Source organism: Balearica regulorum, chromosome 4, assembly GCF_011004875.1.
Source record: "Balearica regulorum gibbericeps isolate bBalReg1 chromosome 4, bBalReg1.pri, whole genome shotgun sequence".
In the NCBI taxonomy this organism is placed as follows: Eukaryota; Metazoa; Chordata; class Aves; order Gruiformes; family Gruidae; genus Balearica; species Balearica regulorum.
Genome location: NC_046187.1, coordinates 6,108,187 through 6,131,685, shown reverse-complemented (window position 1 = coordinate 6,131,685; position 23,499 = coordinate 6,108,187). Strand labels below are relative to the sequence as shown.

Genomic DNA, 23,499 nt, shown 5'->3' with positions numbered 1-23,499 from the left:
AAACTTCTGGAGTTTAGAGGGACTGATCCAGCTGCTATTCAAATCATGGCAAAGTAGCAAACACCCAGAACAAAAAAGGGAGGATTAGCAATTTCCTGAGATTTTTGTAAGTGGTGGTGTACACTGCCTTTCACTGAGACTAGTACTTGTTAAATCATCAGTTTTTGAAAATCTAGTCCATGGCTTTCATAGAAGTGTGATTGTTTTAATTACCTTCTCAAAGAAAGTGCAGATTAATCCCAGTAGGAAGACAATCATGAAAAAAAGCCCAAGAATCTAATTCTAATTTCATCAAAAAAGAGAAGAAATATTTTATCTCAAAGTGGGCAGCCTTTATCTCACTCTATCTGCGGATTTGCTGAAAGTTCTTTTGTGAAGGGGAGCTATGAGGCCAAGCAATACCACCAAATTTTGTTAATATTTTTATTGTGATCTCCCCTAGTTATTTCTGTTGCAGTCTATCTTTCAAAGGTTTCTTATTCTATTCATCAGCTTTTTTCCCAAGTAATTTCTCAGCAACACTGTCTTGCATTTGAAGTGGTTATTTTTTCCTTTGCAAATCCTTTGTAACTTGTAAAATGATTTTTAAAGGGCTGCAAATACTAATCTTATACAGAAAAAAATCATCAAATAGAAGTGAATATGGCATCTTCTGTTTAACTATTACTGTTGGCATTTGGTCCAGCAGGAGTTATAATTTTAAGTGTTTTTGCAAGATGAGGGTAAAAAGGGACTCATTCAATTGCTTTGCTCCTGAGTATGGACTATCCAGCCTTTAAAACTTTTAAAATGTCAGAACATATATTAACTATTTTTTTCAGTATCTTTTCAGAAAGCAAAAGCCATTCTACAAGATGTAGCAGCTATAAAGCATGAAATCCACTGTCCTAAACAAAATATGGATCATTGCAATGATCTATGACAAGTGAACTGTGCTGAACTCCTTCAGGGAGCAACAAAATTGTTGTCTACCAGTGAATGGACATAGGTGGCATGTTTCCTACAGTCCACTGTCAGTGTGGCATGGCATTTAGTAACTAGTACTAGTATCAGAGTACAAAAGGCAGAATAATCTGTTGGTTATTGAACCCTGCTGCAGATCTCATGCTCTTTTGGTAAGCTGGGTGTATGTACTGCAGCATGGCTTCCTGGAAGACAGAAGCTGTTGGCTTGAACTTTTAAGTGAGAAGTAATGGAAATGTTATCTTGCATCTGAGGTGCCTTATCATCCATTGAGTCCTCCCATATCCAGAATGGGACTCTTGTCCCTTTCTGGAAGTTACTGAATTATGGGGAGTAGAGTCTTGTTCCACTCTCTTCCAGATGAAAGAATGGAAACATTTATGTTTGCACTTGGCTGTTGCCAGATGATTCCCCTGGAGATGGCAGATTCATTGGAGGGGCTACGTACAGACAGCAATTTCCAATATTTGTTTCCTGGTGTCCAGTATGAGGTGATTTCTGTAGGCTGAACTCTATGATGAACTGTGTTTAGTATTGCTTCCATCAGCTCTGCTGATACTTAACAGAAGCAGAGTGAAGCGCTGAGGGAGAGAAAATACATGTAATTCTTCACAAAGCACTCGTGCATCATATTGGCAGCTGCCTGTTAACCAGCGATGCATCGTTGTGAGGCTGTGGAGGTTGTGTTTGGGAGTGTGACTTCAGGCATGTTTTAGAGTTTTCATGAACTCTTTCTCCTTCCTATCAATTATCAAATTGTGTTTATTACCTTTTGGTTTATAACTTTTAGTAATTATTTAGTGATACCTGATACCAATGCAAAGGACAAGAAAATGGACCTAGTTTTCAATAAGCTTTTCAAAAGATGATTGATGAATCAGTAAGTTTTCAATTGGCAATAAGATTGGATCCTAGTATCTTGCTTACAGAAGTGTAATGAGCTCATTTCACCTTAAGTACATTTTCTAACATAAATTTCTCTTTCAGAAACAATTTAGGGTCATTTATATAACTGAATACTTGACATCTAGAACTGCAACATTATATCTTTAGGAAAGAACTTTACCAGAGGTGTATTTGATACTTGAAAATGAGTGGCTGAAATTTTGTCAGATAGTCATTATAGGTCAAACAGCTTAAATCTCTACTTGACAACATCAAATTAATGATTATAAATAGAAACATTTCAAATTATTGAGAGCATTACAGTATGATGAACCTATTCAATATACAGCTTAGCATTTTGGCATGTATATGAACGATACTTGCACATATGTACATAATCGCTACTTATTTTTTTAGATTAAACCCACTCTTTAAATAAAAGAAACCCAACAAGTTAAATAGTATATCTATTTTTTTTAAGTTGTGTTCATTTGCATGACAAGAGAGAATAGGGGAGGAAGGGAAGGCGAGTAGAAGAAAACAAATACATTTAAATTCTTTTCTTTGAGCATTCTGCTTGCTGCAGCATATTTTTGATTCTACAAGTGCCTCACTAAACATTTCTGGATGACAAATGGCAAGAGAAGTCAAAATGTCTAAAGGAATAAGTCCTAGTCCAGCACAGACTTTTGTGAAAAGTCTTCATTTGCAGTAGGAAGAAAACCCAGGAAGGAGCCTGAGGGCAGGTTGTCAGACAGTGGGGTAAAAAATGGAGGCAAGTGCAAAATGCATTGAGACCTATTAGAAATGTGTTGTTTTGAGGGAAGGGATCAATTTCTCAAGGTGATTTTTAAAAGGCTCTTGCTCAATGAACCAGTTTCTGTGCCAGCTGTACAATTTGAGGGGCTGGGATACAGTGTAGAGGATAGAAACTGTAAACCAAATAATAATGTCAAAACTGCCTTAGCAACAAAGTCTTGGTTGGGTGAATAAGAACCTGCACTGGGCTAGGTTGCTACTTTTTCCAGAAGACATGAAGTTAGTCTCCACATTAATTCTTTAAGATGCATAGGTGTTAGAACTGCATGGTTCCATGGCGAATTATTGGCGTATCTGCAGTCCTTAGCGGAATATGCAGGGAGTTGTGCCAGGCGTGCAGCAGCTGCCTGAGCGAGCACCCTGCATTCTGGAGACATGGGCTGTAGAACACCACCATGACAGACACTGGTGGATCTATGGTTCCTCTTCAGAGACAGGACTAGTGAGGTCGGGCTTTCCTAGCTTAAACAGACTCATGCATGTAGTAGTTCTCATTTAATCACTGTATTTTGATATGACTAGCAAGCTGTATGGGGCTATAAGGTTTGTCTCTTCTCACACACCCATGTACATTAATATTCACTGACAGATGGGGCTGGGTTATAAAACTAAGTGGGGAATTACTAAATCTAGAGGTGTGCATGAACCCAACCATGGGGACGTAAGGCTCCACAAGAATAAAGATTTTCAGCTAGCAGTGTTTATCAGCAGGGTCACACAGAATCAGACAAAACATTTTGGAATTAGCCCATGCACTAGGTGAATTTATTTTCTGTTCAACCACTCCATCATACTTTGCAATTGTGTGCAACTCTATTTTAGACATTGATGTTTTTCTTAATAAATATTGTTTGGTGGAAGCTGCCTGTCATCACAAGTGATGGAAAGTAAAACATGCACAAAGAAGATGAGACAATAGCCAGAAATAGCTGTACACTGATAAGACAAACCTTGAGCTGTATCCTTAGTTACCAACTAAGATTCTAGTCCAATTAGTGTAATTTTCCCTTATCTAAGAGATTTTACAGTTTGCTTGTCTAAATGTATAAAAACATGTAAACTTAAAGATGAAGATTTACCCTCAGTGCTCTCCCCAAACACATGTTCTCAATGAACAGCAAATAGTCTAACTAAATTTGTTTCAGAGGCTGCTTTGGCAATTTTAATAACTACTTTATTTTTGACTTACTTAACCTAAAATTACTTAAATGATGATAGTAAGCTGTTCAATTCCTTTGAAGAATGATCCTAAAAGTTGTAGTACTAATATGGATTAGATGTGAGTGCATCCCCAATATATCTACCAAAGGATCCAAGGCTAATAAGGTTTATTAGTCATTAGTCGCTGTGGCTGTTTAAAAGCTGGTAACATGGTTCTGAAGGAAAGTATCTCTTCCAAAGTCTTTGGAAATGTGAAGGGAGTGAAAGAGGAGGAGGAAAGGGATTCTTTCTGTTAGTAGTTTTGTCATCTATTTCTTTTGACTGAACTAGATAATGTGAGTAGAGTTTTGGAAGGAAAACCAGTTTGTTTTAAAATTTCTGTTGTAGAATTACATAGTAATGTGGTCTAGTGGAGGGTGTCCCTGCTCATGGCAGCGGGGTTGGAACCAGATGATTTTTACGGTCCCTTCCAACCCAAACCATTCTATGATTCTATGACTCTATGAATAAGTATTTGCTTTCTCAATGGTCAAAATGTGTGCTGTTCACAGTTTTTAACAAACTTCATGCTCAGTTTACAAAACTTACTCAAAACTATGTATGCACATTCTTTGTTGTTTGCAGCAGCCGTACACTATTGTTAAAAGAGTGCAATTACAGCTTCTTTTAGCTTTGTAAGAGAAAAGGTTACCACCTCTGCACAAACTGATTGGCAGTACTTTTCAGTCTGCAGAAAATTCACTGTCTTTTTGAATGAGAAGAAAGTGTCATACCGATGAATTATCTAGGCAAAAAAATTAGCATATGGTGGCATGAAGAAATAAGTTTTTTTGACAGAGTGCAATCTGGTACAACTCATATTTCACCACTTTTCATGCTTATCAGTCTGTAGGTTTGTGACAAAAGAATATATAATTTCTTTGAAGTCAGAGTAAAATTATTGGCAAACTTAAGACTTGATCTGTGTTCAAGTTGCAAGGTTGTTTCACTGGGATTCTAGATACAGAAGTAAAATATTTCTAGCCATTTAATTAGTAGGAGGTTTATTTTTTTCGGTTAAGAATAATGAAAAAAAATCACTGTTGCTGTATAGTCAATTATTTGTTAGAATATTTTGTCTTTTTCAAATCCTGCTTTATATTTGTAAACACAGCAGTTTCACAAATAATAATCAGAGGAAAAGTCCCTTGTAATTTATTATTATCTCTTAAGGGGTGTACAGGCTAATAATGGTCTTTATTTTACAGCACACTACAGCTTCTCAAATTTAGAACAGAGATTAATTTGTGAAGTATTACAAAGATTATGTAATGGCATGACCTATGTCCCAGTGACATAAATATCAAAACTCCATAGACTTCAATGGAAACAGAAATGGACTTGGAGGTAGATTATAAAAAGATGTGCACACCCTCTCTTTCCAGTGCTAGAAAAAACATGTTTACACAACCAGTCATTTTACTGAAGAGCTGAATGACAGTGGGGAGAGTCAGAGCAACCCCATATATTGCTCTGCTTTACGGACTGTAGGAAGCAGCAGGAGCCAGCTGCAGCCACAGGGTGCAGGATAAGGCGGAACACTAGCTGCCTGCCCTGAAAAGCAAGCAACACTTTTCCCTACCTACCAATCGTTTGTAGCCCAGGGAAGCAGAGAAGCCATTTCAGTAATTTCAGCAGGTTTTAGATGGGGTCATCTTTTGTAACGCAACCATTTTTACTCCAAATATAATTTTATTCGGGTCAAGGAGCTGGGTAATACGATTACTAGTGATTTGCTGTATCACTTGTATGATGTCTATGCTGTTACTGCTTCAGCCAAGACGATCGATAATGCTCACAGAAAATGAAAGTTTCTGTAAATCCTATATTTATCTTCTCCATGTGGGTAAATATTCAAGACAAATGTTATCTGTAAAATTACCTGCATCATGCCTTTCTTTGCACACAAAACCCAGATAAATCTGCAACAGATGTAACAGCACACTTCCATAGCCTACAGCTTCAAGATTTGTTTATATTATTTAGCTTAACCGTTCAGATGTTTTTCATTTTTAATGCTGTTTGATTACTTGCAATGAGCAATCATAGTAATAAAATAAGGATAGATGCAAAACAAATGTCCATGTTAACCATAAACCCTGATTATTTGCAGTATTTAGGTGAGAGCTTATTCCCATTTGTTTAAGTTTCTGATACACTTGGATGCTTTTGCAATGAATAACACAACACTGCAGTCCATGATGACAAAGAGTGGCCTTCTCCACATTTAGCCCTCCTTTATAATAGGAATGAAAGCTGCTGAAATGCATCTGGTTTGTTGTTAATAGAAGAGCTTCTAAAGTGAGGTTTCTGTTATTAACACAATGGGTGGGGGGAAGAGAGAAAAGGAAAAGAGGTATAGGAAAGGGTGTATGAACAGAGTACATGAAGGTGGCTTTAGGCTACACCTGGTGTAGTGTATAGTCCATGGGAAGGTGCTGGGAAAATTGAACCCAAAGGAAATCAATCAGTGCTATGGAGCATAATCTCAGCAGGATCATTACAGGACTGAAAGAGTGAGCTTTTCTAGTCAACAAGGCAGGACTAAGAGAACGTGAAAGGGATTGTCTGAATGTTGGCAACTAAGTTGGTCTGATGAGCCTTTGCCTTCCAGAACAAGGCTTAGGAAGCCTGTCAGAGAGGGATCCTGGTCTCAAGAGGAAAACACAGGGCCATACTGCACCAAGGAAGGGTGAAGGGCCCTTTCACAATGGGATAATAAAGAGGTTCTTAATTCTTTGCCATGGAGCTGTATCTTAAAAGATGATTGTTAGCATTTGGAGGACTGACTTATGCAGATTCAAATATATATGTAACAGCACAGACATGGGAACTTCTCTCCATTGATTTCCACTTCACACAAATATTTTCTTTCAAAGATGACACAAAGTACCTTTGCTCTTGTCGAGAACATTTTGCTGAGAACAGCTTGGTATTGAACTCTTCCCTCTCGGATTTTCTTTGGCAAGCCAGCAACGTAATATCTAATAAATAATATCTAATAAATAGACAGCTTTTGCTACACTTTTCATTCTGTTTTATACTTCCCTGGTACAGTTAAAGACATGTACCCAGGGCAAGGACCACCCTTTCTGTACAAAATCTAATTTTGCAGCATTCTCCCATGTGATGTTTCCTTATGAAATACCTATCACTGTGGGGAGGGAAAAGCATGGCCAGAACAGTTTTCTGTATTGTTATTGCCTTCTCTGGATCCTTTTTGATAATTTATTATATGACATTAAAACCAAGTTGTTACTATTAAATGTATTATCATATGGTACAAAGAGGGTACAGAAAAAGCCATACTGGGCAATTTAAAACAGGTTGGAAGACAAATCAATGCACATTTTCAACTTTACCTCTCCATTAGACCTTAACTCGCATTATTATCCAATTTAAACTGCAGTGGCATTTTCTCAACTGCCGTTGCAGTTAGCTAAGCACACCTTAGTAATCTATGTAACCTTACCTAAGTAGCCTAGCCAGCTAGGTTGAGTGGGATGAATTCTGTCAAGCCTCCTCTGGCAGGAGTGGTTATACTGCTGGTGAACATCTGCCTGGGAAAGGAATCTTCAGAAGCCTCCTAGGATCTCAGTGAGCTCAGTAGCCAAAAGTCTGGAAGATTACTTTTCTGCTTGAGCTTTGGCTCATCATCACACAAGGGCCTGCAGCAGCATTGGCACAGAGGTGGCTGTAAGGGTGGATAAAATTCCCCTGCTACTTCATTTGGTCAAGACAGAGACCAGCAGCTGTACGACCTGCTGTGGGTGGCATGAATCTCCCCTCACGCAGAAGGCTGCGTACCTCCTACACAGTCTCTCTTCTTTCCCTCACAGCCTGATCCAAATGTGATGAGAGGTTAGCTTGGTCGTTTGAGCTCCCACCTTGGGCATTTCGAGCCTCCCCTGAGGAGACACGCGCCATGAATGACAGTCAGTTACCACTGGATTCTATAGGAAATGGCGGGAAGCAACCAACGGCGCGTGCTGCTCCAGCCGTTTAACGGCCGTCTCGCTCCACAACGGCGGGCTGTGCCCGCGCTACGCGCTGATTGGCTGCCGCCCCCCGCGGCAAGTGGTGGAGGCTGCGGGCGGTGCCGCTGCCTCGAAGTTTGCGGCCGGGCGGAGCTGGTCGTGCAGCGGTTGCTCTGTCTCCTGCGGGCTGCTCCTGGGTTTGCGCGCACCTGCCTCTGCTTTTCCGCCCTCTTCTCAGCGCCAGGTGCCGTCCGGCACCGGCTGCTTCGCCCCGCGCTCCGGCAGAGCGCCGGAGGGGTGGCGGTCCGGCGATGGCGGGGCGCGACCGGCGGCGCTGAGGGGACTGAGGAGGGAGTGGGCGCCATGCGGTCCCTGAACATCACCCCGGAGCAGTTCGCGCAGCTCCTGCGGGACAACAACGTGACGCGGGAGCAGTTCATCGCTCTCTACGGGCTGCAGCCGCTGGTGTACATCCCGGAGCTGCCGGGGCGCACCAAGGTGGCCTTCGTCCTCATCTGCGTGCTCATCTTCGCTCTGGCGCTCTTCGGCAACTGCCTGGTGCTTTACGTGGTGACCCGCAGCAAAGCCATGAGGACCGTCACCAACATCTTCATCTGCTCCCTGGCGCTCAGCGACCTCCTCATCGCCTTCTTCTGCGTCCCCTTCACCATGCTGCAGAACATCTCCTCCAACTGGCTCGGCGGTGGGTGCCGGGGTCGGGGTAGAGACAGTCCCGGGCCGTTACGGAGTCGGGGGCCGCTGGAGGGAGGCGGGGAGAGGGCGGCTGCTGAGGCGCAGCGGTGGGGCAGTGCTTGTGGCCAGCGCCGCCGCTGAGACCCCTCTCCTTCCCGCCGTCTGTGAGGGAGCCCGAGGGGTGTGGGGTGTCCCCGCGGTGAGCTCCGGGCAGCGTCAGCTGTTGGGGCTGGCCCTCCGCTGAGAAGAAGGGGCGCGGCCGCCCCGCTGTGAGGTGGCTGCTGCCTTCCCTCAGGGTCGCGTTATTTCCGCGCACCCCTGCGGTGCTCTTCGCGCTCGCACAGGGCTTAAACTCTTCGGTGAAAACTTCAGGCGTCGGCTGTCCCTGTAGCCGCTGGTCGCGTTCAGGCATATGTAGGTTTTTTTGTCGCAGGACTGGGGCGCTATCTCCGGGTGTGTGGTTCAGTTACCTCAGCCTGCCGTCGGCTGCTTTTCCACAGAGTCAAATAACGGCTACACCGCTCCCTCAGGTTATGTTAAACCTAGTGCTCTTTCATGCTTGTATTCGTCAAATGCTGGAGTATGTGTGTGAGAAACTATATATCGTGCGGTGCTGATGAGGTAGCCTTGCAGTACTTTCTCTTTTTTCACTAATGAAATCTGTCTGGCAAGTGAAATATCATTCAATCTTTATTCAGTTTAAGTTCCTCTGGCACCAGTTGACTCAGAGTCAGATCTCCTTAACCTTTTGTGAGGGAAAAAGAATGTGTCCTTGGAGAAATAGAGTGAGAGAACATGCAGAATTTATGTTGAAATGATGCATTATTTTCAAGATATGTTTATATCTTGGGAATTATATTGTATTCCTGTTGATGTGAAGGACCTTTGGGCAAGGCCTCCCTGATGCCTAGAAGGAATTATTATTTTTTTTTTTTTTTTATGCATCCCAGTTCTAAAGTTGTGAAGTAACAAAAAGATAAAGGTGAAGTAACACTGCAAATGGTATTTATCTTACTTTTCTTGATCTTAAAGCAGCATTTGACAATAAGTGGAAAAAATAAAAGCAACTGTTTTACAGTAAGTAGCAGACAACATCTTGTACAATCACAAAATTAAATATTTTTCAGAATATTTTGATATGAACAGAAAGAATGTTCATAAAATGACACAGTTATGTTTCAATTTACAAGGCTTCCTGTGCTTCTGTTGTTGGGAGGCAGTGAAAGTTTCCTCAGGAAACTCAGGGGCTACTGATAATTAGGACAGCTGTTTTATTTTCTTACGAGCTGTCTTTAGGGGAGGTAACCACTCTTTTAAGAGGGTACAGGTGTTGAACCCCAAAACTAATAAGGATATGTAAATAAAAATCATGGAATAAATTGATAGCTATTCTCCTGTGCCTTCATTTTGATTATAGTAGTTCCAGTTCTTGCTCAAAGAAGAATACAGCAGAAAGTTACTGGTGGCATCAACAGATCTCGCACAAAGGGGAGAGGACTGAATTGAGTAGCTTTCGTAAAATAAGAGGTGCACTTCTCACTCATAAGGAAGACCCTGGTCTGTCAGCTTGACTGTACATCTGACCAGAATCAACTAAAAGTTGGGTGGGGTGAAGCCCCCACCTGAAGTGAATTACAGCAGATAGGGCACAGGCATGTGGAACAGTATGAGGAAAATATGTATCTCTCCATTTGCCTTCTGTTGCTGAGGATGCTTGACAAAAATCTAGTTAGTAGTGAGTGTAAAAGATTGCAACAAATACCTTCAGATCTTGAGTAGCTGGATACTTTAAAGTATACTGTTCTGTGTGCTTTACTTTTTGTCTACCCTCTTTGCTGTGCTAGAGCATCTTCAGTACAAGTAGCTCCATAGGTTCCATTGGTTTTTTTTATCAGCCTTTATGGTCCTGTTAAGATAATTAGCTTTAACTAACACAGTACTGGGAAGACATGACAAGTAACATAATAGGTGTTACCCTTCACTGTTGGGGGGGGTGTGTGAAGTAAAATTCAGGTAAACAAATGAGATGTAAACTGATGGTATCCCAAGGGTATCTGATTCCTGAGGCTTACACTGTGAAGCATGAATTGTGATTACAGTAAGTCTTTCCCTTGCTAGCTTTACTGGTTTAATTTTCCTTTTGCATTTCATTTTGTAGTCTGAAAAAACTTATTCACATCCATCTTAATGCAACATCTCTGAGCAGTGCAAACTCCAACTCCTTTAAGAAAAAGGTGATTTGACTATGTTATGTATTCCTGCTGGAAAAAGTGGTGCATCCTGAGATGCTTGATGCTAGAAATATCTTTGGGTTTCTGAGCATTTAGTCACTTTATATCTTGATTTAGCTGTGCTTGCATCACTAAAACAAGCATCTGTACTAGTTGATGCGAATTGAGACATGAATATGCTTTGTACTTGTCTTTGATGTGGAAGTGGTTCTTTATTTCCATGTTTATATGTGTGCGTTTGTGTTTTTCTCTTCTTTTTCCTTTCAGAAACCCACAGCAGAATGAGAGGTGAGGGGAAAACTGCAAACACTCTAGACTGTAGAGGCAGAACATACAAACATAAGACCAGCCACAGCTTCAGAGTAGCTGTTATCTTTTAAGATATTATAGGATGCTATCAGAAGGGACTACCTACCACTTTGGCCCTTCTAAAGTGAAGGGTGAAACTCTTTCACCCCAAAGGGTTCCAGGTATGCGTAGTTTACAGTAGAAGTCCAAGGAGAATGTTGATAGCTGGTGATGTAAAGTAGTTAAAATTATGGATGGTAAAGTGGATCCTCTAATAGATAGTGTTTGTCAGAATTCTTTAGAAACTGAAGTTTTCTTGGGTTCGCTGCATTACACTTACCAGAACTTCTGACGTAGATGGGAAAAACTAAAGCACTGGCATGACTTTTTCCACAGTGTATTTGTTAATACATCTTAACTTCACCTACAATGTAGCAACTGCAGTTTCACGGAAGTGAATGTGTGCCTTGGTTTGCCAGGTGATTATGCAGCATTAACACAGACCTGCTAGCTCTACATAGGCAGCAACTGTGAGCAGTACCGTATTAACCAAAAATGAATGAATCTGTCTCACTTTTGATTCTCTGATCTCTTAAGAGTCTGTATAAGTGTGTGAGACTATAATAGTGACAGCTATCCTGCATCTTTGCATGTTTCTATTTGGTTTTACTCACAAATTGCTGCATTTTGAAATAAGCTGCAGATCCAAGTTTGCCTGAAGACTGGACCCATGGGCAGAGAAGCTGGATGTGAGCCTTTTAGGGAAGGGGGAGGAGAGTGGGCAGTGTGAAATAACTGAGTCAGTGTCCTGGTTTCAGCTGAGAGGGTTAATTTTCTTCATTGTAGCTAGCATGGGGCTATGTTTTGGCTTTGTGCTGGAAGCAGTGTTGATAATATAGACATGTTTTTGTTCTATGGACCTATTGTTGAGCAGTGCTTACACAGAGCCAGGGCGTGTTGTGCTTCTCGCACTGCCCTGCCAGTGGGATGGCTGGGGGTGCACAAGAAGTTGGGAGGAGACACAGCCAGGACAGGTGACCCAAACTGACCAAAGGGATATTCCATACCATGCTCACTTTATAAGAGGCTTGGGGAAGAAGAGGGACTGGGGGGTGGTGGCATTCGGGGTGATGGCGTTTGTCTTCCCAAGTAACCGTTACGTGTGACAGAGCCCTGCTTTTCCTGGAGATGGCTGAACACCTGCCTGCCCATGGGAAGTGGTGAATGAATTCTTTGCTTTGCTTGTGCACGTGGCTTTTGCTTTACCTATTAAACAGTCTTTATCTCAACCCATGAGTTTTCTCACTTCAACTTTTCCAATTCTCTCCCCCATCCCGATGGGGCGGGGAGTGAATGAGCAGCTGCATGGTGCTCAGCTGCTGGCTGGGGTAAAACCATGACAGTCAGCTAGCCCAAGGTGTGTGGTCCACACTTTCAAATTGCAGCATAGAGGGAATGGTGTGGACTCCACCTTGCATTGGGAAATAAACTATAGGCTATTTGAGGCATGTGGTCTAATTGCATGGGGTCATGCCATACCATACCATTTTACCTCAGCTGCTGTAGTTAACCATAAACAGCCTTAAACTACCACAGGTGTACTATCAAGTGTTATGCTCATGCCTTTTTCTGGGCAGATGTATGTATAATGTTCTTTATCCTCCATAGGTAGCATGTGAGAGACTTTTGCATTGCAGATTGTAAACTACTAAGGATGCAAAATACCTGTATACCCAAGAATTTATATAAGACAATGTATTGCCCGAGTATGAAAGACCCTTAAGGATATTATCTGTAGGATGACGACTGACTTGTTTTCTGACCTGAAGTTACAAAATATAAGAAAACTTTGCTTGTTGGCATCGTGAGCTGCAGAGAACTGATTTACAAGCTGTGATAGAGATTTTAGTGCCAGGGCTTGATCAACAACATTTTAACAGAGGAAGGAGCAATTTAACTTTTATCCGAGAATAGTTTTAGGATTTTGCCTTTGTTACTCTAATAAAAGAAAAACTGATCTTTTAAATGGGTGATGAAGTGGCTAAATCATAGTTACAGGAGCAACATCTGATAATGAGGTCATAAAGAATTTTTTAAGGGAATACCATTTATATTTGCAGCCTTTTGAATGTGTTATCATTGGGGAAAACTAATCATTGAATAATCTATGCAGTTTTCAGCAGTGCATAAGGAATACTTTTGGGAACCTCTTAGCTTCTTGAAAAAGAGAAGCAATTAATTATTTTCATTCACAGTATTCCTCGGCAAATAATTTCCTTTCCCCATTGGAAATGGTCAGTATTAAATGCTGCGGTGCTGTCTTCACTAACAGTCTATTGGAAGTGTTTGTTGAGAATCTTACCTTGTAGAAAGTTAAACATTTTGATATATATTTAAGATATTAGGTAAAGTATTAATAATAATATTTTAAAAACTCACCTATTTCTGTACTGGGGGATGTGAGTTGAAAATGAGCAGGCAAAAAAGGAGATTTTTATTTTTTCTTGGAAAGACTTGCTGAAACAGTATTTTTAAACAGCCTTCAGAAAATCTTTGAAAAATACTAATCAGATTCTGATTTATGCATATTGGGCATATCGGATGCCTAAAACTACTTCATAGATTGCAAAAGAACTGAAGCAAAATTCTGTTCTGAAAGATTCAGTGTAGCCATGTCGGGGGGGAAAAAAAAAGTGAAACATAATCTGAGAAACAGACTGACGTTTCTCCAGTGCTTAGTTTTAGCACAAGAAGGCTTCAGTGCTGGGGTCTTACCAGAATACTTAATGTACTGGAGCTGTGTTTATCTCTGCATTTAGAAGCGTTACGTAGGTGTTATGTATGTTGTGCAGTATAGTATAAAAATGTCCCAGGTGTCTGAAAGACCTGGAATAAGTCTAGCTGTGTGTTTTGCATTGGGAAGCAGAAAGTAGCAGCCATTTTCCCCAATGTTTAAACTTCTGTTTAAAGTTTGGCTCATTTAATGTTCATTCATGACATCAGGGAGCTGGTGTCCACACAAATTTTGGAGTCAGGCTTAAGAATTTAAACTTCAGTTTAAGTGAGGATCTAGCCAGACTTTTCATATGAATCAAACTAAACATTGTTTAAGAGTAAGTCAGTGATTGCATTAATCCTGGATTGTTATCATTATGTCCCGATTCTGATTTAGGGGCAAGGGGAATGCCTTTTGTTCTGAAAGTGACTGGTTAACTCAAGGATAAGATGCACATAAGCAGGCAATAGAAGAGGGATTTCTGTTTTGAAATTGTTCTCACTTTTTAATCCTGTATGTTTACCAGGTGATATATCGTGAAGCCTGAGAGGAAATCTAATTTGGGTTGTTTAACAGTAATATATAGAGAAGCAGAGTAGTCCATGTAGACTGCTTTATCTTCTAAGAGTGGGTGACTAGGACTGGGAGCGCAGGGATGTGATGTTGCTGTGTCACATGGACTTTAGCTGCCAAATCCTGCTGGAACTGTATATTCTGCCTGCCTTTATTGCACCCTTCTTCAATGAAAGAAGAGGCAGATAATAATTTTTGTTTGTTTTCAATGATTTAAAGGCTGTAGGGGTTTAAGATAAAGAATTAGCGATAACAGAACAAGATGATCAGCGTGGAAAAAAAGTGAATGCTTTAAGAGCTTCTCTTAAATCCTTTCACTTGACGTTGGAGGTGGCTTTAGTAATTAATGATTTAAATCAGCAGCTAAGAAACATTGGTTTATATAAATTTTAATGACTGGAGTCTGCACTTCATAGCTATTTTTCTCAATAGGGGTTGTATCTTTCCAGTTAATGATTAAAATGTGAGGTGTCTGTTTAGTGAGAGATAGTCTCCCACTTTGTAAAAGAACTACTTTTGGTAAGTAAGAGGATATTGTATATGTGCATATTAAGGTTTTTTCTCTTGGAGAAAATTAATCGCTATTTTCTAATGTAATTTATTATATGATTGTCACTTACTGACTATTGTGAAGTTGTTGGGTGGAAGTTGCAGTGTAACTGAAGTGCATTGTTTTTAGCAGTTATCTATAGGCAGTGAATGTACTGTTCTAATTGATCTGTCAGTCAGATTTATTTGAAACAAGTAGATGTCATCCTTTCTTACCTCATTTTTCTTCATAGGTTTGAAGAAGAGTGCATACTTCCCTGTTTCTTAATTCTGTTTCTCACCTTTGAAAGACAAATATCTCTAATTGCTTTCTTCCATCTCACAGGCTACTTCCTTCTTCTGTTTATTACAATTTGAGGTACTGTTTTCTTGACAGCTGCTGTAGGTTTATGTTGATGACTGGTCTGTCTGAGGACAACTTTTAAACATCGTTTTTAAAAATTTATCTTAAATTCTCTCTGCTTTTTCAGTATTATTTCATTGTGTGTAGAGCCAGGAAACACTGTACATTCCCTTCCTTCCCCCATTAAAATGAAGGAGGGATTCTTTCTTCTGCAAATGCTTCCTTTATCCAAATGGTGATTAGCTTAATGACTCCAAACACGCTGTAAGGAGCGAGATTTAAATAATCTTGACTGAAACTCACTTATCTTACGTGGGATTTTGTTCTTTAGTATGTTACTCTTTCACTAAATGTCATCTTTAGGATCTGAAATTGTTTGAGCAGTATGTTGTTTAAACAGAAATAAATAACAAAATAAAGCTGTTCAGTACCTTCATACAACTGGAGAGTAATCTGCCAAGATAAAAAGATAATAAATATCCCTGTAACTTGGCACACTTGAAAACAGATTATGGAAGACTTTGTCAAAAGTGAAATAATAAGTCAGACTGATACAGAGCAAGCAAATATGTCCTTAGAAGTCTTGGTTTTGCAAGTGTAGCTTGTACAATGGAAGAATGAGTATTGAAAGCTGCATTTGATGAATAGTTTAAATAGGTGACTTATCAGTTTAGCTGTTAAAATAAATCGAAGAATATTGGTCTGTTCTTTTTGCACAGTAGCACTTTAGTAATAAATTATAGTATTAATAGCTTTTTCATGAACTGCAACAGTTGCATACCTTACTTTCTGACTATTACAGGTGCCTTCGCTTGCAAGATGGTACCATTTGTTCAATCCACTGCTATTGTAACTGAGATTCTTACAATGACCTGCATTGCTGTGGAAAGACACCAGGGAATTGTGCATCCACTAAAAATGAAATGGCAGTACACCAATAAAAGAGCTTTCACGATGCTTGGTAAGATTTTAGGCATCTCCAGTAGTTGCGTGTATAGAGAAATAACCTTCAGTGTAGATGGCATGACAGACCAGAAGGCACTGATATGACCAGTGATTCAGAGGTAGAGTTAATGATAAGTCTGGTCATGTTTATGAAATAGCTCAAGGATAGTGCCTATATGTATGGTAATTACTAGCCAAAACCCTGACAATAAAATTAGAATCTGAAGTCAAAGATTTACTTAACCAAGACTCTGACTCTGGCAGCCTTTTATTTATTTTTTTGTTTGTTTTGTTGTTTTTTAAGAAAGGTTCAAAATGTACAAGCATTGCTAAAGTAATGTCAAATGTCACAGCTGTATAATGCAAAGAGAATGTACATAATGCTGCTCATGCAAATTAAGTTGCCTTTAGCCTTGAATACCAATAAATGAAGGTAGTTTGAGAGAAGGAGAACTGGTAACAGAAGAACATGCTGTTATTGATGTCAATGTTGACTGATGCATGTCTTACAGAAAACTTTGTTCTTTATTTAAACTGTCTACTTTGCCTGACTTTTTAAAGATGAAGCTGTTAAACTGTTCATACCAAAACTTATGCTGCTTGTTGTACAAAGTGTTAAAAAATGTATTTGTTTACAGGCATAGTCTGGTTGTTGGCAGTTATTGTTGGGTCACCTATGTGGCATGTGCAACGACTTGAGGTATGTTAGGTGAAATGGGAATTTTCATTTTAAACTCGGTCCTTGCTGGATCTTTTTGTACCTTTAGCAATGAAATTGAATAAACTCTGAAGAAATGAGAGTGGGATAAGAGAAGTGAAGCTTTTCTTCTGTGTGCCAGCATGAGAAAGGCTAAAGATTAGGACTTGCGTGCACTGGCAGAGGGACTACTGGCAGGGACTAGTCATGTCTGCTCTCCGCAGTTATGTCAAAGAGCAGTAATTACATCTATGACTACCACTGTGGCTTCCTTTAGGTTTATGGGGCACTGGCATGCAGCGTATGTTACTGTTTCAGGATGACATAGTGTTCCCTGAGATTTGGAAGAAGTCTGCCTAGATTAAAATGTAATTAGCTGGCCATTATAGTTTAAGGAGTTACTGAACACTTTGGGAGGAGAGAAGGAAAAAAAAAAGCTTGTCATAATCGGCTGCTTCTGAGTCTGAATGTTAACGAATCTTTTTTTCAGTGACTAATATGTGAGGTTTCTATATACTCATCTTTATTTGCAAAATGTGTAGCCAGGATCTCCTTTGAAAATCCTCATTTAAAAAAAAAAACCACACAGTTTTGAGGAGTGCGAATCAGAGCATCTCCTGAACTCTCTTTGTCAGCTTGGATCAACCCAATATTTGATGTGGAAAAGTGCTTGGAAGAATTTTGTCACTTTGAAAAGTCTATTGAATTTTGGTTGTTGTATTAAGAGCAAGGGATATTTGAATGTGCTTGGTTTTTACACTTGGGGTAAACACTGTAGTGACTCATCTCCTTTACACTTGTTACAGGTTAAATATGACTTTCTGTATGAAAAAGTGTATGTTTGTTGCTTGGAAGAATGGGCCAGTCCGATTTATCAGAAGATATATACGACCTTTATTCTTGTTATACTATTCCTTCTTCCACTGATGTTGATGCTTTTTTTGTACACTAAAATTGGCTATGAACTCTGGATCAAGAAACGAGTGGGAGATGCTTCAGTTCTTCAAACCATTCATGGGAGTGAAATGTCTAAAATATCAAGGTTTGTAAAGTAAAATACAGTTGGAACTTTGACTTCTAGAATGCTTTCCCCCCCCCGACAGTTCTTGAAAATCAATGCAAAAAAAAAAATCTTTCCTTATCCATTGGGAAGTCTATAAGCATAGACCAGGTTTTTAAAGCTAACTAGTTTTTTAATACTTAAATACCCAATTTAAGGCAACTTAAACAGATTGTTTCCTTCACAGTATACTGTAGCCACACCTTGAAAGTCAAGCCCTTTCAATAAATCTCATATTATGCATTGTGAAATGCTTGTTTTTAAAAGATATAGGCCATGAGTTAGAAGATGACTTGGGGAAAATGCTGCCACATTATTTCCATATGTTCTATGGAAAGTTCTTTATATAATTCTGAGACTATGAACACTGCTTTATGATAAGTTTATTATAAGTTAAGCATATTGGCATATGGGGGAAAAAAATCGGAATTCATTTAAAAACTACTTTGGTACAGTTTAACCGGATATAGCTTCCAAAGTTTTGAGTGCTCTGATGTGTTTGTGTGAGACTATCCAGATGGTAATGCTCTATCTCAAAAGTTATGAAAATCAATAATTATTATCTTTGCTCTTTAGCACTAAGTATGGGCTACCCTTAATATTGCCTCATATTTTCCTTTCATTTGGCAAATTGATCTGTTGCCTGATGTGCTAGAAATGTCTAACAGTTCTGGTCATTGAGGAGTATCAGCTTGAGCATCGACTGTAAGGAGAATACTGACAAGCAGCTTAAAGATAAATGATGCCTTTTGATGATATTTGTCTAGCAAAGCACCTAAGGAAGTGGACCCTCGTAAGTCAAAACTGAAAGAGGGTGCAATCTCATAGAAGTTAAGATGACGTAATCTTTGGGCTACTCCTCAACTTACTTTCACACAGTGGGAGAAGATCCTGTAACTGCTACTAGTGAAGTGCTGCTGCTTTAGCTGAAGTGAGAGATCCATCCTGGGATCTATCAATGTAGTTATATGAATTATATATCAATTTGGGGATGACAATAATCATGTATACCTTGACTTTGTCAGATACTACAGTGGAGGCAGAGAGTGTGTTTCTTGCTTTTATTCCAGCACTTCACCTACTAGCAAAGGTTGAATGTTGCAGGTGTACTTTCATTTACTCTGTCAAATTCTCTGTGTAATCAGGTGCTGCAGTTATGGTTAGTGCGCTCAGATGTAGAGATGGACTCTTGTTTTTTGAGCTATAATAGAATTTCATATGGTTCCCCCATCTTTTACTATTGGACTCACATCCACTTGAATACAGTAAAAATGCCTTGCAAGATATGCTAATGTGATTGCTTGCTGCAGCTGCAAAGCGCATTGCTTTCTCAAAAGAGAGAAATAAAAGGTGTTAATTGATGTACTACATTTATATGATGCTGCATTTTTTTGTTTCAAAGGGAACTGTGTACTTCTGAGCATTCTTCCAAGGTTTTAGTTGCATCTGCAACCATCAGAACACATTTACAGATTTAACTTGGAGACATGTCTAACTGCCAGTCAATTCTTAGTGATTCAGTATGGAATGTCTTGATGCAATTTCAGGAAGAAGAAGCGAGCAATTGTTATGATGGTGACAGTGGTGTTTCTCTTTGCAGTCTGTTGGGCCCCTTTCCATGTGATTCACATGATGATAGAATACAGTGAGTATCTGCCATGGGTTATACAATAAAGTCTTTTGTAGTTGTTTTTTTTTTTTTGATAACGGAACTACAGGTTGTAAAAAGCTAGTGCTGCTGCAGCATTCGGCTACAGAATACCTTCCGCTAACAAATGGTAATGTACTTATAAATTCTGCATCACTGCCTTGTAATAGAGATGCATAGCCAACAACAGATGAATTCCTCTGAAGTCTGAGTGATAGATAGATCTGCAGTGCTCCTAGAAAGTGAGTACGTTTGGAAAAAAACCTCTTATCAGATGTAGTGTTTGGGAGATAAGTTATCTGAAACGCACTTGTGTGTCAGCCAGATCTCATCTTCCCTGCTGTGTGAATAAAAAAATAAAAAAATTAAAAAAAAAGATAATCTTTGTCTTGCTGTAAACCCTACTGAACTTTGTTGCAGGTGGGTGGGAGGGAACCCATACTCTCTGTCAGCTCTTTTAGAATGTAAGCCCTTTAGAGAGGAGATTGTCAATTCTCAACTAGTACAGCATATAATCCAGTCCTGAAAGGAGGTTTGCTAGGCCTTACAAGAATTGAGAAAAGGCGAGACTTGACTATTAACATGGTGAGTGTATCTCTGTAGATTCTTTTTCTTTCTATGTCTGTCGTGCTACCCTCATTTGCTGAAAGGTCAAAAGTACCTGGCTGGAAGGTAAAAGTTATTTCCAAGCATAAAACCTCTTGAACAAGTAACTTTTCAATTCAAATTCAATTTTAATTTGATGTGTGAAGACTTCTATTTGCATCTGCTTAAGTTGTAATACTGCTTTGAGTTAAACTGTTAGGAAATATTTATCCCTTCACTTCCCCTGGTCTTAATGAGGTAGACATATCAGAAATATAAAATACTAGACATCATAGTGATAATACCCAATGAATCCAGTTGAACTTTTTTGGTGTTCTGTACTGGATATTAGCTTGGAAATGCCCTCAATGCTTATTATCTTTGCTTTTTGCTAGTTGCCCTATTCTTGCACTGTTCATCTCCCGTCTCCTGCATGGATACTGGGATAGCACGTGGGACTATGCATCAGGCTATGTGTAGGAACAAGAGGAAGTTTTTGGTAGCTTCTGTACTCTACTTGCCAAAGGTAGCAGCTGTTTCTTTGTCTTCTATCACACATAGGGTTGTAGCAGATAAATCAGTAGTCCTGCTGCCAGTCAGGTGAACCAAATGATGTTTATGCCTGGGCAGAATCAGAAGTGCAGAAGCTGTAACTATTAAAATTGTCTGGGTTGTCCGATGTTAAAGTTGTCCATAATACTTTATAAACTCTTTCCTTTCTCTTCATTGCTCATTTCAGGAATTATTTCAGGTGCTACAAGATCTTTATTTCACTTGCCATGTAAACTTTTGTAGTGCTTATCCAAAGTTTGGTGCTGAGTATTTGAATTCAGGGAATTCAGTCCTCTGATCTCAATGATTGAAAAGTGAGAGATGTGACAAAGAAGATGCATTTTTACCTCTGAGTCGATCTGTGTCAGCACAGAGAAAGAAACTCTGTATGGTCCGTGGGAAGACAGGTTTGATGTTAAAGTACGTACAGATTTGATAAGGACATGAAATGCAGAGCGAGAAGAACCATTCGAATAAGCAAGACCTATACTTAGCAGACTGGAAGCTTTCTGTCACTTGGCCATTGGGCAAGTTTTTTGGCTCATAAATTGCCTCTTTTGAATCACTGTGTTCTTATTTATTTATACACAAAGCAGGGCTATGTGGTAGGTAGATCTTGGTTATTTCCTTGCTGATGAAACCCTGTTGCTAATATTGAGAACCTCCAGCAAGGTCTTTTGTTGATTTTTAAACCAGAGCTTCTAATGCCAGGTTGGATATAAATAGGCTCAGTTGTAGGCAGTTACACCATTCTGTGCTTACAGCATATTTCCTTTTTTCCTTTCCAGGTAATTTTGAAAAGGTGTATGATGATGTGACAGTCAAAATGATCTTTGCAATCGTCCAGATTATAGGATTCTTCAATTCTATTTGCAACCCTATTGTGTATGCTTTCATGAACGAAAACTTCAAGAAAAATTTTTTGTCTGCTATCTGCTTCTGCATTGTCAAAGAAAATGTATCACCAGCGAGGCAACTTGGGAACTCGGGGATTACTATGAGGCGGCAAAAGGCAAGTGTTTCTCAAAGAGATCCCATTGACTCAGATGAAGCCAGGAGGGAGGCATTCAGCGATGGCAACATTGAAGTCAAGTTCTGTGATCAGCCTGCTTCCAAAAGGAATTTAAAAAGGCACCTTGCCTTATTCAGCTCTGAGCTTACTGTGCATTCTGCATTAGGAAATGGACAGTAACATCACAAAGGTTTGGAGAATGGAAAAAGCATTCTCTTTACGTGATAACTTTGAATAAGCTGCTTTAAAATAGTTTTCTACTTTGCATGCTGCAATGAGGGGAAAAATATTTTGTGGATTATTATAATGTTGGGATAATGGTTGAGAAAATGTAATATATTTTATAAGGATGAGGAGTAAAACTTTGGAAAACAATATTACTGTGTGACTTCCAAGAAAACCAAAACAAAAATCCGACATTTTTCTTCCTAGGCTGATATAGGGCTTGTTTGCCCTCTGCTTTAGGTAAAATGAACAACTACTGCTTGCTCTTTTTATTCTGTGTCTGGATGCTGGCACACTGCTGGACCATACATGGCTGAATGCCAGAAGATAGGAACTATGGAGAGAGTGCACGATTTTTTTGGACAACTTGGAAATCTGACATTATAAGGTGTGCTCTCTACAGCTCTGAAGACAGAGGAGCTTCAGATCAGAGGTCAGGAAAAATGCAGACTGAGATGCAATTTTATTTTGGAAAAAAAGTATATGAAAGATCCAGCCAGAATTTGACTCTGAAGAGATTAAGATTTAAACATTGCATGCATGTTCAGATTTTGTTAACAGGAAGCATATTAGAAATTAACAATGCATGCATAATTTGCTGTTTTCACAGGTTAATTCTTGGGTACAGATTTAAATGCTAGTGTACTGCCCTGTAAACTGCATTGTTCTGCTGAAAAATGTAGACGTTGAAAAAGTGCTGCACGAGAGTGTGCAGGTGCTGGAGGTCTGGTCTATAGAGTAAACACTGAGCTTCACTTACAGTCATGCTTGGATACATGACTTATGGGTTGAAAGTATGGTATTGCCATTTTCTGGAGGGATAGAAGGGCCAGATCCTGAGCCTGTTTGGACTCTACAGAAGACTTTCAATAGAGTACTACGGTCTCTTGACCAGACATTTCTCTGAGGACATGCACAAATTTGTCTTTTCATCGTCTTCAAAGTGGATTAATTACTGTCTAAGAACAAGGCCAGTGTTCTGTTGTTTTTAGGCTGCACAGTAAATTACAAGGTTGAAATCCATATAAATTCTAAACATTTGTGCTCTCTGTGTCAAACTGAAAAATTGTAAAATGATACTTACAAGTGTGGGCCTGGGGGGAAAAGTGTGATCTAGAATGGTACGCTGTGATCTGATCCCGTAAATGAGGCTTTGAAATACATAGTTTGCAACTCCCGCTGAGGTTAGGTTGGATCCTTAGGTTGGCCTGTGAAATGTCGGTGCTCTCTTCTGTCATTTCTTACCTCACTGAAGGGACCTTGGTGTTCCCTTGGCAGTAAACTTTAAGATTCTTTTACATTGCTACTTTACACTTTATTGTAAATGAAAATTTAGTCTAAATTATCATTGTATAAGGATACTTCCTTGTATTGGAAGTAGTCTGATCCTTTTGTAATGTTTACACATTTCCATTGGATAAGTATTCTGATGCTGGTTTGTGACAAACTCTTTATGTATTATTTATATTGTATACGAT

The 23,499-nt window shown here is 39.5% G+C and overlaps 2 protein-coding genes and 1 long non-coding RNA gene across 4 annotated transcripts in view; 1 reads left to right on the top strand and 2 right to left on the bottom strand.

The window, feature by feature from the left end:
- LOC142601647 (uncharacterized) overlaps positions 1 to 7,855 on the bottom strand; it is a 195,592-nt gene extending 187,737 nt beyond the window's left edge. Inside the window, exon 1 of the long non-coding RNA XR_012835181.1 lies at positions 7,340 to 7,855. This is a non-coding gene — a long non-coding RNA (uncharacterized LOC142601647). The remainder of the gene's footprint in view (positions 1 to 7,339) is intronic.
- The window catches only part of EXOSC9 (exosome component 9), a 260,026-nt gene that overhangs the window by 126,457 nt on the left and 110,070 nt on the right, over positions 1 to 23,499 (bottom strand). The gene's annotated exons all lie outside the window — the stretch shown is intronic.
- Positions 7,993 to 23,057, top strand: QRFPR (pyroglutamylated RFamide peptide receptor). Of its 2 annotated transcripts, none has more exons than XM_075751059.1 (6): positions 7,993 to 8,547; positions 16,100 to 16,258; positions 16,881 to 16,942; positions 17,746 to 17,981; positions 19,600 to 19,644; positions 21,573 to 21,713. In XM_075751059.1, the coding sequence occupies exons 1-6, from the start codon at positions 8,208 to 8,210 to the stop codon at positions 21,574 to 21,576; spliced, it is 846 nt and encodes a 281-aa protein (XP_075607174.1). In that variant the 5' UTR covers positions 7,993 to 8,207; the 3' UTR covers positions 21,577 to 21,713. The 2 variants fall into 2 exon arrangements, with proteins under 2 accessions (XP_075607174.1, XP_075607173.1); XM_075751058.1 differs by having other exon boundaries at positions 7,996 to 8,547; positions 19,547 to 19,644; positions 21,573 to 23,057.